At 46.6% G+C, this 17873-nt stretch overlaps 4 protein-coding genes across 4 annotated transcripts; all 4 read left to right on the top strand.

Moving 5' to 3' along the window:
* Window positions 1-431: 431 nt before the first annotated feature.
* On the top strand, window positions 432-2851 carry DFL_008435 (uncharacterized protein; the record flags this gene model as incomplete). The annotated part of the gene is made up of 3 exons (XM_067638168.1): window positions 432-812; window positions 874-1160; window positions 1216-2851. The coding sequence occupies 3 exons, from the start codon at window positions 432-434 to the stop codon at window positions 2849-2851; spliced, it is 2304 nt and encodes a 767-aa protein (XP_067486084.1).
* A 2193-nt stretch (window positions 2852-5044) lies between these two features.
* On the top strand, window positions 5045-5935 carry DFL_008436 (uncharacterized protein; the record flags this gene model as incomplete). The annotated part of the gene is made up of 2 exons (XM_067638169.1): window positions 5045-5113; window positions 5195-5935. The coding sequence occupies 2 exons, from the start codon at window positions 5045-5047 to the stop codon at window positions 5933-5935; spliced, it is 810 nt and encodes a 269-aa protein (XP_067486085.1).
* A 1949-nt stretch (window positions 5936-7884) lies between these two features.
* Window positions 7885-13137, top strand: DFL_008437 (uncharacterized protein; the record flags this gene model as incomplete). Its single annotated transcript, XM_067638170.1, has 2 exons — window positions 7885-12495; window positions 12559-13137. The coding sequence occupies 2 exons, from the start codon at window positions 7885-7887 to the stop codon at window positions 13135-13137; spliced, it is 5190 nt and encodes a 1729-aa protein (XP_067486086.1).
* Window positions 13138-15394: 2257 nt separating this feature from the next.
* On the top strand, window positions 15395-16636 carry DFL_008438 (uncharacterized protein; the record flags this gene model as incomplete). Its single annotated transcript, XM_067638171.1, has 1 exon — window positions 15395-16636. The coding sequence occupies one exon, from the start codon at window positions 15395-15397 to the stop codon at window positions 16634-16636; it is 1242 nt and encodes a 413-aa protein (XP_067486087.1).
* Between the last annotated feature and the right edge of the window lie 1237 nt (window positions 16637-17873).

The raw sequence follows: 17873 nt of genomic DNA on the forward strand, positions 1-17873 counted from the left end.
ATCGAGCGGTTGTTTCTGTGCCAACTGCCACGTCCCACAACAACACCGTCGTAATGCAGCCTGCCGACAGCCAAGCCAGGCCTACGACAGTAAACAATGCAAGGCAGGACGCTAATTCAGGGTAGATAATATGTATAGACCGGCAGGCAGGCAGTCCCATGCTGCTTGACGGATGCATCTGTCCTTCGCAAGGCTCGTTCCGAGAGGTTAGTATGTCCCTACTATGTATTCGTTCTTACTGCGGTCAGACCATAGATAGACTAACTCGACATTATCAACACCAGTTGCCTTTCTCGTTCTATTTACCATATCTTTTTAAGACTTCAACGCTGCATCAGGATATCGTGGGTTATAACTAAAGATACAGGTGCACACAGTTGATACATTTGATTGTGTTTCGGCTGCTGTGTAGCAGTATATAAACCTCAACAATGGGGTCCGATCCTACGCCTCGTAACTCCTTCTACAGCCCGCCGAAACATGTCCCGGGCTTTTCAGCGGATTTCAATCCAAAGGCGGTGCAGGAAGCCGCTCAAAACCCACCTCCAAAGAAGAGGCCGATCAGTGGCCAATACATCGAATCTGTACCGGCGGGGAGATATCATGTTCCAGCTGGCATGTCGATGGAAAAACACCTCAGGCGACAGGCCAATATCCAAATGGCAAAACGCACGATCATTGCTTTAAAGGCCTCGAGATGGATCATGCTAGTTGCGAGACTGTTGCAGCTGGTAGCCGCCATTGGCTTGGTTGTTCTTTTGATCACTCTAAGGGGAATGGATACAATCAATGGGTGGATTATGAGAATACCGGTAGGTCTTAATGCCTCCAAGATATACCCTATTTTTCGCAGAATCTAACCACATTCGCTAGCCTGGTGTGGCAATTCTACATATCGTCTACTCGATATACCACAATGCAAGAGATCCAAAGGAACGGGCACCACTGTCATCTGCTGGTTATGCTCTTTTCGCGGTTGGGTCGGATTGTTGTATTATACCTTTCTACGTTTTCATCGGTCTGTGGACTTGGCAGCAGCGTGCGCAAATGATCGCAAATCCCGATAATCCGGATAACTGGGTCAGCGTTTTCAATAAGGATAATTCTGAATTCAGTCAGCTCATGGTTTTTATCTCCTTTATCACGGCTTGTGCCGGAGGGTAAGTAACTTCACTCCCGCATCTAGTCTACGTGTCAATTAACTAATTCAATCAGCGGTCTGATGGTTATCACTGTCATGTTGGGACTCTTCATTGCCATAACCTTCCGCCGTATCTCCCGTCTGCCACCAGATATGAACCCACTCGATGATACTACTTATACATCTTTGACGGCAAGACCATCCAGCAAACGTTTCTCCAAATCGTCAATCTCATCCGGCGAATCATTTGAGAAATCAGCTTCTCGTGATGTCTCTCCGAAACGTGCTGTTCCATTCCTCGAAATCCGTACAAAGAACGGTTCTCTTAACTGGGAATTTACAAAGGATTCGGATTCTTATACCAAGAGTGCACTGGATCTCTCTGGCGCCCCAAATATTACTAGCAATGCACCTCTCCTACCACCACCTCACAAGTTTGGGGAATATGGAGATACTCGACGAAGGTCCCAGGATCAATCGAAATCCGCTCCAAATTCGCCAGGACACCGCAAGAACAAGAGCATGGGATATTACTCCGATCATGATAATAACGGCCCAAGTACTCCACCACGCCCACCACGCCAAACATACAAGCAAAGACCAGCCGAATGGTGGACAGCCTCGAATCTCCAGTCAAACTTTGGTAATGCCTTCCCTAGCTTCAACAACAGTGGCCAGAACTCCAGGTACAGCGCTGTTTCCCAAAGTGACAACGATGCCCATAGCACATCTACCTTTGGCAGTGACCCACATGTCTCTCGTAACACTTTTGGCCGTGCGCCATCTCATACCACTGGACAGCCGGATCAGCCCCCTCAAATCTCCTCTTACGCAGGCAGTATCTCAACCGCCACTGCCCCATCCGTTGTGTCAAGTATGCCACAGTCCAATCCTAACCGTAACAGCTTTGGCCTCAATCCCCACCATATGTCTACTCCCCCCGGTGTTGTCCCGACTTTGGGTTCCCTAGGTACACTCGGAACTTTCGCCACTGATCTTACCCCTCGTCCACTGTCTTTCCCTACCAATAGTTTTGCACCTGGCTCCCCAACGAAGAATAGCCCCAATCATCAACACAGAAACTCTGTTGGTCGCATCCCATACGCTAGGCCAAATGCGGGTGGATCGCCTGGTCACTCCCCTACGAAGTCCGTGAATGGTGTTCTTGGAAGTTACGCTCGTCCTCCGCCACAAACTAGTCTGACACCACCGCAAATGAGCCCCACGAAAACTGGCGTATCCGGCACAAGGATGGCCGATAACTTTGGTCCTAGCTCTTATACCAAAGGTGGAAACGCTCAGAATAACGGATTAATGACACCGATTAACTCTACACCTTCATCACCTACGAAAGGCACACCTCCAAACTCTACCGCTGCCAGTAAGAAGAAGAAGTATGATACACTCTCGCAGAACTCTCCTGGTAGGAGCACCAGCTGGGAAAAGAAACAACAGCAGATTCAAGCTCAATTAGCTAGGAGTCAGCAAGGAGGGTATAGCTCTGGAGAAGATCGGCCTAGAATTAAGAAGATGGATAAGGGTAGAAGAAAGAGTTTGAGAGAGTTGCGTGATGAGAGGGAGAAGGAGAGGGAACGGGAGAAGGAAGGTAAGACTAGGGTTGTTAGCAATTCGGGCGCAGACTTCGGGCATATGTTTGGAAATGGGAATGGGGTTAGAGGACGTGTTATTAGTGGTAGTCAAGTTGTGTAAATGGGATCTCCGGGAAAAGTAAGTATCTCCTTTTTGCTGTTTCCCTTTTTTTCCCTTCCGTTGAAACGTGCGAAGGAGGATATGCGATGGATAATGTACACATTTTGTTTCGAAAGTCTTTGGATTTGATTGAGCGAATGGGACCTGATACCTACCCACCTTACCATATGCAAGCTCATGTATATTTATGTCGTTTTTTTTGTTTCTCTTCTCTTTTCTTTTGCTTTGACGCCTTACCATCGAGCACATAATGTATAGCTACGTTTTTATGTTGGGTATGCTAGAAATGGAATAATGTCTACCTTCTATATTGTCTCGAGTCTCATATAAATCGCTGTGTTTGAGCCTCCTGTAACATAAACAGTAATACCCAAGGTGTCAGCGTTCATATAATCGGAAGCCCCTCTTTTTTAGAATCTAATCAAAGAAGAATTTATAGCAAAACCAGTAAGAATTAAAAGGGTTTAAATACTAAAAGTAACCAATAACGAAACAAATGTAAATAAACACACTATCCTCAGGACAGATCAGGACAGCCCCGCGCACAGATTTATAAATATCAAGCAAAATATCACAAAAATATAATCGAGGATTTAGAGATATTCCAGGATGAGTATAAATACTCTCTCGACTATATCGCCAAACATCTGAAGAACGTGCCAGATTTCGAGTAATACTGATGCTTGGATTCCTTTTTTCTTTCTTCTCCCTTTTTTCCCTTCATTTTTGCCATCGTCTTCGTCCTTGTTTTTGTTGCCATTGCCAGTAATCTCTTCGGTGCCATGTCCTTGTTCGTTAGTGTGAACTTTGCCTTCCCGTCCGCTTTCTGTTAGCTACCGCGTCGTAGGCGGTTTATCCATCACTTCGACGCCATCGAGGTAGAACGTTCCTTTTGTGACGCCATCGATACAACTAGTCTTGAAACCGAGAATTCTGGGTTTTTGCCTTTTGATGATGGGGACCTGGTGCGAAGGCGGTGGATTCAAAGCCGGAGGTTTGGATGTGGTTTTTTGAGGGGGAAATTGGAGTACATTCTGGGGCGGTAGTAGTGATACTTGGGGTGATTGATGAGGGAGGGGAAGAGGTCTTTCTACTAATTTGAGCAGCCAGCGTGTGGGGCCGCGGATCAATAATGTGCGCAAGAGGTCCCCTTAGCAAAATGCTTCAAGAAAATACACTTCCCACACGGCCTAAAAGTCCAAGTTAGGTTGGGTTGCAGGCGCGGCCCACGCTGGCGGAGGCCGGAAGGGTTATGAGACTTGCAACACAGCTTGAAACCTTAATGTGTTGTATTTTATGTTAGACCGATTTAGGAAATGTCCTGATTAGGACTAGCCTATCTCCCATGTTCGCAGGATTCGCAGGACTCGAAGCTTATGTTCACAACGGGTGACGGCGGCTTGAGCTTAAGCTCGATTGTGAGGCATAAGTTACCAACTGTCGATTGAAATATGGCCATCATAAGCTATCCGCTCCGCCAGCTTTCAATAGTTTAAATAACAGTCGGTCTAAACATCCCTCTCCTCAAATTATGGGAGTTCCGTTATGCAGCGCTGAATGTCACTGCACTGTATCATTATATATCCATCGTCGAATTCTAGAACCTGCAAAATGTATCTACTGTGCTTCTAGGCCTGTGCCTTTTTTTCCGTCATTGTGCGTAAACTATAGGATGTTTCCAAAATCGGTTGGAGTTGTAGTTGGAACTAATATATAATGAGGCATCATATATAAGCTAAGTACTTCAGTGCCACAAACATTGAACCAACGGACTATCATTCCGAAACGTGGACGTTAGATTTCACCATGATACTAACACGTTTACAAGAAATAAACGTATGCTAGAGTTTGTACTGCGGTATACATTCGTATGCTCTGAAGCTCAGGAGGGCTCAGTGAGTAGTTTTAAGAACTCTGGGTTTCCTTTGCTGTGCATTGTTCAAAATTTTCTGGTCATTATCACTTTTTCTCCGTATATAATCAAGTTCTAGACCCACACTTACCCCAACCCAATAGTTTGTCTACTCATTCTACACGGCTGCAAGAGGCATTTTTACTATCTTTTGCGTGATAGATGCTTGTGACATTTATGCGAGTACTAGGTACTAATATTATTATATGAGCGAATTTTAGGTTAGAATTCTCCCTGAAATTTGTATTACATATATATGATCACAAAGTTTAGAGCTCATCATGAAGCTTAAATATTGGATTTTGGGCCTACTTGTGTTCGCAGAATCGGCCCTATCCGAGAGCCAGAAAGTGAGTTCTGCATTATTATATCATAGGAGGGGTAAAGTCTAGATACAGCTATTCTAATGAAGGTATAAACACTTGTAATAGACTTCTACTACCTCGGCCGCTCTAGCTCGGGCCACAAATCCCATTGGTGATTTTAATCGCGCTTTGGACCCATCTGCAGCTAGTCCGTACAATCCGAATCAACGGTTGAAGCTCGACGTTTGGAGACGAAGCACCATTGCCCCTCGCCAAGATGACGACCCAGCCCCCACTGACCCCAAATTTGACCGCTGGCTCCGGCCTCCAGAAGGACCCCATCAAATCTACGGGTGCATAAACAAGAAAAACATGGAGGGTTTGTCAACGACGGTTATGAAACAGACTGGACGTTACATGATGTGGCAGTTGGAAAATAGTTTTTTGGCGTTCAAATCTCAATCAACTGATCCTGAGAATCCATGCTTTCCGGTGTTTTGTTACGAAGAATTTAATGCCACCGTTGCGATGTGTAACAAACGGCAGGATATGGCGAAAACGGTCGTCATCCATGGCTACGAAGTCGGAAGGATGGTGTGGGAGATGGGCGTAGCTGTAGGCTTTGATGCCCTGCAGCTTATCCAACCTTGGGAAGGTTCAAAACGGGTATGCCAAAATCCAGAATCGGAAGAGAACGGGAATCTGCTTTCTGGGAGCTACGTCGCTTGGACCGGTTGGTCGGAGGATCAATGGGAGATTACTGTTTCTAGGGAAGCGGATGGGTGTGGAAAGTGGCGTGGGAATCCAAACTGGGTGACTACTGGGAAAGGATTGATTCCAGAGAGTTACCCTTTGGATATTTTTTAACTACGAACTTCAATTCCCCTCAATGCTAAGCAAGGGTAATCTGGAGGTTCAGTGGGTGTACGCAGCTATATGTATATTCCGAGGTGCACTGGCCATGCATGCTGCATCTGTGTATCGATCCCTGCTTCAATATGTACATGTACGCTTGCATGATAAAACGTCTGATGTTGTCAAATTTTCATTGTATTTCGCTTGGTTTAATATGATACACGTGGGTGCGCACATCTAAAATTGCATTTAAATATAGCTGCATAACGGGAGATTTCTGAAAACGTGAATGCACATACGCTCTACGTTATGCTGTGTGAATTGTCTTCGGAAATTTTATATGCGTTGATGTTGGAATCTTGGTTCGGGGTTGGCGTGAAGGGATTGGGCCTCCAAAAGAATTTTGACGAGCTCCCTCACATGGCCCCGAAAGTCCGATATTCTAGCCGGTGGGTAATGGGAGTTGAGTGTCGTGTGTCAAATTTTCAAAATCGGTTGGAGGGGTGGCGGGATAAATGCATCTATGACAAACCGCTTTGAACATCGTGCAACGTCTGGTTGCCAACTGTCAAAGGATGAACTGGCCAACTGCTAAGAGGTTATATCAAATTCCGGATTTGCCCGGCATCGGCATTCTCATGCGTCCATACCAGTCTGATCTTAGTTTCAAGATAGGCTATTTTCGTGATCCATGCTTCACACCGTTTATTTTTCTTTTCTTTCTGTAGACGGTTCGTCAAAGTTTTAATATCTTTGAGCTACCTAGGAAGGCGGGACCTGTCTTGGTTTCGGCGCTAGCCTTACACTCAGAATTCCCGATCCTCTGCCAGCTGCAAGCCCGGCAGGATAACGCTTCCGTGCAGTCACGGCTGCCGTAGGGCCTTTTTTTCAAACTGGTTCCAATTGTCCAATTTCATCACGAGATTGTGGTGTGGAAAGCATGATTGGTTAAGAGTTTCGTTGTTTTTCCGATGCCCCACGCCCAGGAAGGAGAAGGATATGAGGCAATTCAAAAGCTGCGAAGCTGAGATTTGGGAGGTGCCTCGTCGGCAACAGCCTCGATTTTTTTCTCTCCTCCCTTTTAGCGAGGGGTTGTAGGGAAATGAAGTTTATCTGCATCAAAAATGTGCGATAGACCTGCAGGTTTGCTGATTGCAGGAACGAATGGTTGGAATTTTGTGCCGAATGATTGGGTACATATGATCGAACTATCAATCTGGTTCCTGGTACAAAATTCGAGAAGTGGGGATCTTTAGACGCGGCCTAGACAATAGATGCCTGTCAAGTGAAAGTCTTTTTGCAACCTCGAGCCGAATTTGCCATCTGATTTTATAGTAACCCGAGCTGAAGGGCTGATCCCGATACCCGATCGATACGCCGGCCAGTGGCCAGATCGTGAGTCTCCAGGCGTCGCATCTCCCTTGAAGAATTGGAACCAGAACCTGTTTCTATAGGGGTATAGGGGTACAGAATCCTCACAGCCCTCCCGTGCACACTGATGAATAGCTGATAAGTTGTATTATATATGTCACCGGAGTGTGGAAACGGAATTGATCAGCCATAAAGCGGTAATGAGATGCCGTCGACATCCACCATTTTCAGCGAGGGTTGGGGGAAACAATGTCGCTTGTTGCAAGCCGAGAAAGCTGAGAAAGCCCCGAACTTCGACTGGGCGTCACTTAATTTGGACCAGGGTTATCACATCACCCGATTGCACACTTTCCCTTGTGCGGGATCGTGGGGACTGCGATTGAGATTGTAAGGCAGGAGAGAGAGGAAGCGAGAGAGATTTTCTTTAATTCTCGTCTCTCCGAGCCCTGTTCACGCCATCTACTAACTAGCACTTAGTTATATTAAAAATGCGTCCGTCAGATGTGAGCTCTCTAACCGTCCTTTTCTCCGTTGTCGTCCCGTCTTTCCTGTGCTCCGTGCTGGTAATAACCGTCTTATACTGGTCGTGGATGCTTCTCCTTCCCTTTGCTGGGCTGGAGGAAACCAAACTGCCGTTGAACGACGCCGACACGCCAGTTCCTAAGGACAACAACAGGAAGAAGAACGACGGCAATATGACGACAGCTCAACACAACAACACTTTTGTCCCAGAGCCAGTCAGCCATTGTGCTGCCCCTTCATCTTTGAGTATCAATTCTGCCCCTTCGACGATAGCTCTCAAGTCGAATAAGTCTCCATCAAATACTCTTCAAGTGCCCTCCCCTTCAAATGGCACTCGTGGAAATGCTACCCCAACTGACAGTCCAAGAAGTGCCTCCCGGTCGAACGGGGACAATGTGGAGGTGTTCTTTAAGATGATTCCCATGGGTGGGAAGGACCGACAGACCTTTTCGAAATACAGACGGACTTCCTCGATCTTGGACTGGACTCAATCATCCTTTGGGAAGGCATATGGCAAAAGGCCATCGGTATACTCTCTCGTTGGCCAGGAGGATAACACCGACAACGACACAGCGAGTTCGTCGTCCCGTCCACGATACTCTAAATCGGAAACTTTGTCTGCCTTATACGGATTGAATTATGCACGAAGCGATGTTGGGTCGGACTCCGAGTCGGAGGGGGGCTATGACCTTGGTCAAAGACTCAGCCAGATCTATGCTGCCTTGGGGAATAGCGAGAATGCCACAGCATGCGAAGAAATTAGGAACCAACAAATCCAAATGATTGAACAGCTACGACAAGAAATTGCAAGTTTACGTTCGGAAATGGAGGAAACCAGGCAGTCGGTTTCACACAAGGAACACGAGTGTGCTAGGTATTTGATCGAACATTACAATCTGGTTCGAGGGGATCTTGGGGAACAGGATATGGAGGAGGTAGAGGAACTCAAGAACGAAGAAGATATCGATCACTCGGTCTTGTCCCAAAAGCTACAACCTCTCTATGAGATCCTCAGACGCCAACTCCTCGAGCTTAGAGAGAAATATCAGAATTACGATACTTTAGTTCACAACCTTAAAGCTAGGGAGCAGTCACAGGATACATCGATCTCGAACCTGGAGGCCCTTGTTACCGAGCTTAGAGAAAAGCATCAAGTCGAAATCGACAAACTCCAGAGAGCCGCAGATGAATTTGCGGAAGACCTCCAAAGGCAAGTTAGCAGTGGTATTGAAGAGCAGGATAAATTGAAGGCGAGCATTACCCGACTTAACGAACTTCACTCCACCGATTCCATAAAAGCTCAAAACGAGATCTCGGAAAGAGACGAACTTATTAGAGCCCTTCGAGAGGCTACGAAACAAGAGATCGAATCTCTTAAAGCGGAGTTTGAGACGAGCAAAGCCGAGGCGGATAGACTGTATAAATCTCTGCGCGCTGAATCTGAGGCCGAAATCAAGGGTCTCAAGTCTAGCCTTGAAGATAGCCGAGGGGAAACGAACGATCTCAGAGACAGACTTCAAGCGGCTGCCACAATCGCCGACGCCTTGAAGGCACAATACTTACAAACCCAAGACGACTTGAAAAACCAAATAAGCAACGCCGAAGCCAACATTCTCAACCTGAAGACCGAAAACAAGCAACACATTGATAATTTAACGAAGCAGGTACAGAAACATTCAAGTCACATCGATGAGTTGACTTCGCAACGACAGAAGGACGCCGAATCCCATGAAGAACAACTTCGGAATAAAGATGCTGTTATTGCAAAACTACGAGGTGAAATACAAGAAGAAACCTCGAAACTCAGGGAACTTGAAAGAGAACTAAGGAAGAAGGCGGACGAACTTGAAGGTCGAGAGCGTCATCTTAAGGAGGAGTTCGAGGCCTTGCTTCAAAGGGAGTCCGAGGGCCAGGAAGAAGCTGGCTCGCTCCAATCTTTGAGACAAACATTGTTGGACAGGGAGACCTCTTTAGTTGAACGCGAGGCCTCTTGTCGAGCACAAGAATCAGACTTGGAAGGTCGGCGACGCGCTATCGAGAAGCATGAAAACAAAGTTGCCGAGTCATTGGCTGCTGTTTCCGATCGTGAAAAGTTTTTGGATGAGCGAGATACGGCCTTGACCGAGAGTGCCGCCGTCATATCCAGCCGCGAAGCCCATGCTCTCCAGCAACAGTCTGAACTCCAGGGACGGTTGGAATCCTTGGCCGCCCGAGAACACGAATTGAGTCAACGAGATACCGAAATCCAAGGAACCTCCACGCTGCTACAGACACGAGAAATATCTTTGACAACCCTCGAGGCCACGATTACTAACCGGTCTAAGGAGATCTCATCACTCGAAAAGGATATCGAGTCTAAACAGACATTGCTCAGCGAGAGAGAAAAGGAGCTTATTCAACAACAAGAAACCCTCTCCCACCGTGTGGAGCGCTTGGCTGTGGAGGAGTCGAGGATCGATGAGAAAGAGTCGGCATTAGCGTCTCAAGAAGAATCACTTGTCTCCCGAGCCGACGAGCTAAAGGCGAAGGAGAGTGCTCTCCTGATAAATGAATCAGATTTCACCGGTCGCGTGGCAGAGTTTGAACAGTCCAAGCAAAAACTAGAGTCAGAGCAGTCAAATCTAAAGGCCACTGCTGCCGAATTGGACTCGTCGCGAGAAGAACTCTCGAAGAGTCTCGCGTCACTCTCTATCCGTGAAGACGAATCTAAAGCTCAGCAAAACAAGCTTGTTGAGGAAGCTGAACAACTGGAGAAGCGAAGTGATGAGCTCAAGAAACAAGAAATTGAACTAAAAGAGCACCTGGCTACAGAAAATAAAAATCTGGAATCACGCCAACACGACATCGATAACCAATCTCGGGACCTTTCTCGGCTACAAAAGAATCTTGACGAGGAAAAGCAAAACCTGCAGCAGGAGAGGAGCGTCCTTGAACAGCAAAAACTAGAAGTGGACGAGGCCAAACAAAGGCTCGCGCAAGAGCAGGAAGCTATCACAACTAAGAATCAAACTGTTGATGAACTACGACGGGATCTTGAACAGCAACTCCAATCCCTGGAAGCTAGAAAGCAGGAACTCGAGCAACAAGAAAAGCTTCTCTTCCAAGGAAAGCAGGATCTTGATAATGATAAATATGACCTTGCCACTCAGAAGGAAACCTTTGAGCAAGAACGAAAGAAGTTCGAAAAACTCAAGCAAGACGTTGAGAGACAAGAAAGCCACCTCGATAAGCAAAAACGAGCTCTTGAAGAAAAGATTACTGCAACCGAATCGAAGAATCAAGATCTCATTGAGAGGGAGCGACTGCTTGAAGAGAAGATCACTTTCGAGACTGCTCAGCTACAGTTGCAGAACCAAACATTACGCGAGCAACAGACCTTGTTTGGGCAGCAACAAGAAGCCCTATCCACCAAGAAGAGCGACCTCGCAAAGCGGACGCAAGATCTGGAGTCAGAAAATAGAGGCTTAATTTCTCAGAAGGCAGAGCTAGAGTCACAGAAGCAGACCCTGCGCTCTAGGGAAGAAGAACTTAAGGGTCGCACCTCAGAGCACGAACAGAAAGTCCAAGATCAACAAACGGCTCTCGATTCCAAGGAAGCAATCTTGAAGGAGCTTGAGGATGCCTTGGCTGGTCGTAAATCCGAACTTGACCAACTAAAGTCTGAGCAAGAGTCAAGTTTCACCGAGAGAGTTTCGTCTTTGATCAAACTTGAGGAGGACCTCAAAGTTCGGATCCGCGAACACGAGGATGATGTTGGACAGCAGCAGTCTCAATTGAAGGCCCGAGAAGGGGATCTCAATAGCCTGGAGAATACTCTCCGTACAAGGCAGGATGATGTTGCGGCTAAGGAATATCAACTCAAAGAGCTTGATGATACCCTCAACCAGCGTGCTGCTGACTACGAAACTACTTCTAAAGAACGCGACAATACCTTTCAACAGCAACAGCGAGATATCGCCTCTAAAAATTCCCAACTTAAGGAACTCGAAGACGACCTTAAGAAACGTATCTCAGAGCACGAAATCGGTGTCGATCTCAAACAAAAGGAGCTTGAGGCGAGGGGAAAGGATATCGTTAATAAATTTCAGGAAGTAGAAGCTAAGACTGCTGAGCTCAACGAGCAAGAATCTGAAATGAAGGCCTTGGCTGCAGAGCTTACTACCCGCAGCGAGACTTTGAGTGCTCAAGAGGACCAATTCCAAAACCGGAGACAGGAGCTTGATACTAAGGAAAAGGAGATCCGTGGTGCGTCGGAGACGCTAAAATCAGAGAAGGACAACCTTGATACCAAGGCTAAGCGACTCAGCGAGCTGGAAGAAGAGCTAAACGCCAGCAGCCATAAGCTCAGGGAGTCAGAAAGGGCATATGAAGAAAAGATTGCGAAAGCATCAAAAAAAGCCGAAGATGAGGCTGCGGAACAAGAAGCTAGGCTGAGGGAGCTAAACCATCTCCAAGGTTGTCTCGATAAGCAGAAGCAGGACCAAGAGGCGGTTCAGGAAGAGATATCTGCAAAACAGAAAGAATTGGCCGAAAGGGAAAGTGAGATGAGACAAAAACAAACGGAGTTGGATGATCTTAAGGCTAAACTTATCCTTGCTATGGAAGAGATTCGAAAGGCAGAAAGTCGTCCTTCTACAGCAGGATACAGCCTAAGTGAGGCGCCGGATACTGCAAGTGTGGTAAGTCGATTTGCTGTCAAAATGATGCATTACTGCCAATGTCATGATACTAACAACCAACAGAACCTCACTGCTAGGAGCTCGAGATCCAACATCCAAGAAGACCGAAGCTCATCGGCAACCAAGGGCACCCCAGATCAACCTGGTGCTGCTCCAAACTCCCTCCCAGCGATTTCTGTGAAAGAACCGAAAGTCCGCTATGAAAACCAGAGCGCGGCCAGCAGTTCGGGTGGAGATATGACACGACCTTCTACTGGCGCATCCCATTTTTCGTACTCCCAGACGTCTGTGACGTCCTCCCGGAATGACCAAACGACGGCATCCGGTTCCGTCCGCCCTCCTTCCGCTTACAGTACTGTAACTTCCGTCATGGAAGACCCTCGTTATTGCCATGTGTGCCACATGATCCACGAGACACCACCAACAAAGGGGAAGCACAGCTATCGAAACAAGCTTCACAAAGCCCAACCAGTGAAACGATCTGTCTTTGAGGCTTTCAAAGAGACTAACAAGAGCCTCGGCATCAATGTCCAGAATGCTGAAGAAAAGAAGAAGAGAAAACATCGGAGTTTCCCAGCTTGGATAGATCAGGAAGTGCTCCGACATAATCATGAAGGGTCCTCGAAGAACAAGGCGAAATAAAAGTTTCTTAAAATCAATATTTCTTTTGTATCTTGAATTCCTATTGCCTGTTGCATATATGTGTATCCCATGGTGTCATCGCCATCTCATTCACTTGGTTGGGTATTTCAGGCGTTTGGTGGGTTTAGCATCGATACCATTGTAAGTAGTAATTCAATAATATGCATGATTCTGTAATTCAGAATCAAATTCATAATAACTCACCAACGAACTTTGGAAGTTCTCTCTCTTGTGACTCTGAAGCCGCAATTTCTTAATTGCTCCTAGATCTACCCGTTAAGCAGCCAGCAGACGTGTAGCAGTTTTCTTGTTTGTGCCCGCATTAATTGTAACCGTGCGTGTGGGGTAATCTAGCTTGAATCCGACTACCCTTTACACGATAAGATCTGCTCGCACGAAGCCGTCGGTTTGCCCTACGATATCGGAGGCTGGGTTCAAATACGGAGCGGTATTCCGACTAGCCAACAGAATGTCCAAACCCACCTTCTAGAAATCCATCCTGCAGATCGATGATGTTTACCCGTTTCTGCGGATGCCTTGGCAGGAATCATCCTCCTGGGCACCTGGCCTATTTCCTCTGTCACCAATGAGCCCTTTAGTTTCCTTTCTAGGACCTGGCGCAGGCTGAAGCAAGCCAGCCGCCGCTTTGAAACCCGCTTGCTTCAGAACGTCTGTCAACGCAATCGATCCCGCTAGAAGTCTAAGCTTCCGCTCTTAGCAGGTGGCGAGGCCCTGACAAGGGTATACGACGCCGATCCAGATATTGAGCGCTCTCCCTCTGCCAGTCAATATGAGCGCTCGGGTTTGAACGATCACGTACGTTCCGCTATCTTGATTTATCATTCGATCTTGAGTGGACTCCAGAATTGATTTTGACGAGTTTTAAAGTTCTTTCTAGCCACCCTAATTAATTATAGCTGCTGTGATTGCAACCCCAAATTCTGCTGTATCGATATTAGAAAAGGGGATTTTGCACGAGACCAGATTTTACTAGATACAACGATTGAGTTCAGGTGCATTGGTGTTGATTTAAGCGGGGTAAGCCACGGGGAAGCCGAAGCTTCAAGTGTGTCGGTATACTAGCGGTAACACTAGCTCCGGCTACTGATATGCGGTATCTATGGAAGTGAGAGTATTTCTCAAACAAACAACGATTCGGAATCCAACCTTAGGAGAGGCTGGTATACGCGTATACGTATACCAGAAAGATACAATTGCTAACATCCAGCTAGGAACAAAATAGTCTAACTATCACGAGCTCGCGGAATACAGCTCGGTTAGTTATAACGGCAAGACCGGTCGGTTTATGAATAAGTTACTAGTGCTATGCCCTTGTTCCTAGCTTCTGCTGCATGCTACTTTCCAGGTCTATTCACGATCGACAAATGGACTTAGAATAATTGTCAAACTTTTGCTAGTTAAATTGAGTCAATGGGATGTAAATACATTGTATTGATTGCCCGATACCAAGGAGGCCCCACCTCGCGGCCTCCATCCAAAGCTTATCACCTCGTTAACTGCCTGGGCAAGACATACGTTGGCATCCTTGCGGAATTAGGAAGGATGGAATGAGACTTGAGGTCTGTGGATCACCATTAGTTGTATATACCGCTCCTACTAGACTATGATACCACACTAGCATTCCCTGGACCCCCACAGACCCAAAACAGTTCGACCCTCCAACCGTCCAGACCATGAGAACGCTAAATGACGTGCGACAAGCCTTTGACTTTCTCCACACAGAAAGCTTGTCGCCTGACCCACCCGGGTTTGCGAATCTACGAATCAACTTCCAAGAATCTTGGCCATGGTCGCTTTCCGGTACTGTTTCATGACCATAGAGAGCGGCATGCGCCACCATGATTCAGGAAGCTGGCATCTTGCTCGTGATTGTTCATTAGCTGATGGCACTATCGCGAATATGTCATACAATTGCTTAGTTATTGCGACTTCGGAACCTACTTTGCCGTTTAGAGCGCCACTAGCGGTCGATGTTCTCTACGATGAAAATAAACTATATAAAGGGCCATATCGAGGTCCTTTTAAATCCCATCTCAAGCAGACCTCAATCATCAAGCCATCTACATCTTGGAGATCAAGCTACTCCTCTAGCTCTTTGTTTTCTTTATCATATCCATAAATTGAACTACTTTTTATTTGCCCTGGTTGGCAATTGCGACTTAGGAAGCTCATATCCTACCGTTCAATCGTCTATACTCTCAATCTAGAAGAGGCTATTTTATATATTACCATCAGGATGGTTGCCACAAAGTCCCTTCTCATCGCTGCCTCCGCTATTGGGGCGATGGCTATTCCAATCCTCCCACCACTCAACGTTTCTCCTGGTATCGACCTCAAGAATGGACCTGGACGATTCGGCCAAAGGAAGGGCGGAAATGACTTCAATGTCAAAGCAATCCCTAATCCGACCTACAAGCCAAACGGCAAGCGTGCGCTTCATAAAGTGCTCTCCAAATACAACTTGGAAATCCCCAGCGGGCTCCGCGATATCGTCCGACGAGATGACGGTACCGTCGAGGCTAAGCCCGGCGAATATGACATTCAATACGTCTGCCCTGTCACAATCGGTGGAAACCAAAAGCTTAACTTGAACTTCGATACCGGTAGCTCTGACTTGTGGGTCTTCTCGAACCTCATGCCAAAGGCCCAACAAAGCGGACATGAAATCTACACCCCTGGTTCGTCCGCAAAGCAAATTAAGGGCGCTACTTGGAAGATCCAGTATGGCGACGGATCCAGCGCCAGTGGAACTGTCGTCAAAGATTCCGTTGCAATTGGAAACACTGTCGTTAAGAGCCAAGCTGTCGAGCTCGCCAAGACTGTCTCTGAGAGCTTCTCTTCTGACTCTTTTGCCGACGGACTTGTTGGTCTGGCTTTTGGATCTATCAACACCGTTAAGCCTCAGCAGCAAAAGACTTTCTTCGAGAATGCTATGGACGGGTTGAGCAAAAGTGTTTTAACCGCAGATCTCCGCCATCAAGAAGCCGGATCGTATGACTTCGGAATCATCGATAACAAGAAATTCACTGGCCATATCCAATACGCTCCTGTTGATGGCTCTAACGGATTCTGGGAATTCGATGCAAACTCATACACCATCGGAAACACCACTCGCAAGGACCAAGCCACTGCTATTGCTGATACTGGCACCACTCTCCTCTTAGTTTCCAACCGGATTGCTAAGGAATACTACGCCACCGTTAAGGGATCCGAATTGGATGAGCAGCAGGGTGGATACACAATCCCATGTAGTGCCCAGCTCCCAGATATCACCATTGCGGTTGGTACTAAGAAAGCAACCGTTCCAGGGTCCTTGATCAACTATGCCCCAATCGAAGAAGGATCCAAGACTTGTTTCGGTGGGCTTCAGGGATACGACGGCAATATGTACATCTATGGAGATATTTTCTTCAAGGCCTTTTTTTCTGTCTTTGACTATGAGAATAAGCAGTTCGGATTTGCTTCCAAGGCACACTAAAGGCGCCATGGTTTCGACAAATCCTTGAGAACGTCGTCGGACAAGCCTCAATCTTCTTCTTTCAACACTTATATTTCGTCCAAGATACCACTGAAGTTTTTCTTTTTATGCCAATCTACACCTCTGGGCAGGATGTAGAATGCATTTATGTACCCGCTCAAGATACCCAAGGACCTATATATACCCGTGTACAAACGTTTGACTATTATTTGCTATTCTTCTATCAAATTACCAATACCATTGTTGTCTATATCCCCATTTTGCTCGTCACGTGATTCGATATTTTGTTTCTTGAGGTAAGCCATGATTGTGTGGGTTGTTTCCTTTGGATTGGAAGAGGTGAGTTAGAATTTGTCGTTTATTACTCGAGCGATTGTATACCTTGAGTTCATGAGGAATGGGCTGGCGGGTAGCCTGTGAATTCGTTGTATTTGAAGAGTGGGATGATAGAGGCTTGGAATCTGAAGCCGGTGTATTTGAGGGTATAGTGGCTGATGGATTCATCATCATCACCGTATGATGGTAAAATATTGTTGTTTGATGTCATTGAAGAGGAAGCAAGAGGAGTTCGGCGCTTTATAACGGCTGTGGGTTTTATTTAGGAATTATATATATATGGATCGCGAGTACTATACTCCGCTCTGTGGAACTGAAAAGCTTATAGATGCTAGTGCAACATAGGAACTAGATGGCAAAAACTGGTAGCTTATATAACCCTACGGGGCTTTCTAGATTTACCCATGCGCATAGTTTTAGTGACATCCACACCGTCTAGCCAGATCTGGTCTCCATGTTAACTCCTAGGCGAAAAGTCATGATATCATGACACACATGGCAATTCGGAAATACTATACTTGGAACAGCAGATTCATTCTAGAAATCGACATATCACCGTCGGGTTTCGCGGAGGGGTAAGTTGGACATGGTGGAGGCTTAGCAGGCCTGCGCAGGACCTAGTCTCGAGACCCCACCCAGCCAAGCCAAATTAGTGTAACTCGGCAGGTTGTTGCATTTTTTGTGTTGTTGAGGTTCGCTGTGTGCGAGGTCTGGCAAGACGATTTAGGCTATTATCTACAGCAAATCAACTTCGAATCCCCAGACTGCACAGCCGGTGATAACGAATACAAGTCGAATGGAATTTGGAGTACCGATGTAATTCATAAAAAATGGCGTTGTTGTACAATCGCGTTAACTACCGGATAGAATAGATATAGAGATCATGGCATGCATAGGCATA

The sequence above is a fragment of the Arthrobotrys flagrans genome (genome assembly GCF_004000055.1).
Source record: "Arthrobotrys flagrans strain CBS H-5679 chromosome Unknown unitig_1, whole genome shotgun sequence".
NCBI classification, from domain to species: domain Eukaryota; kingdom Fungi; phylum Ascomycota; class Orbiliomycetes; order Orbiliales; family Orbiliaceae; genus Arthrobotrys; species Arthrobotrys flagrans.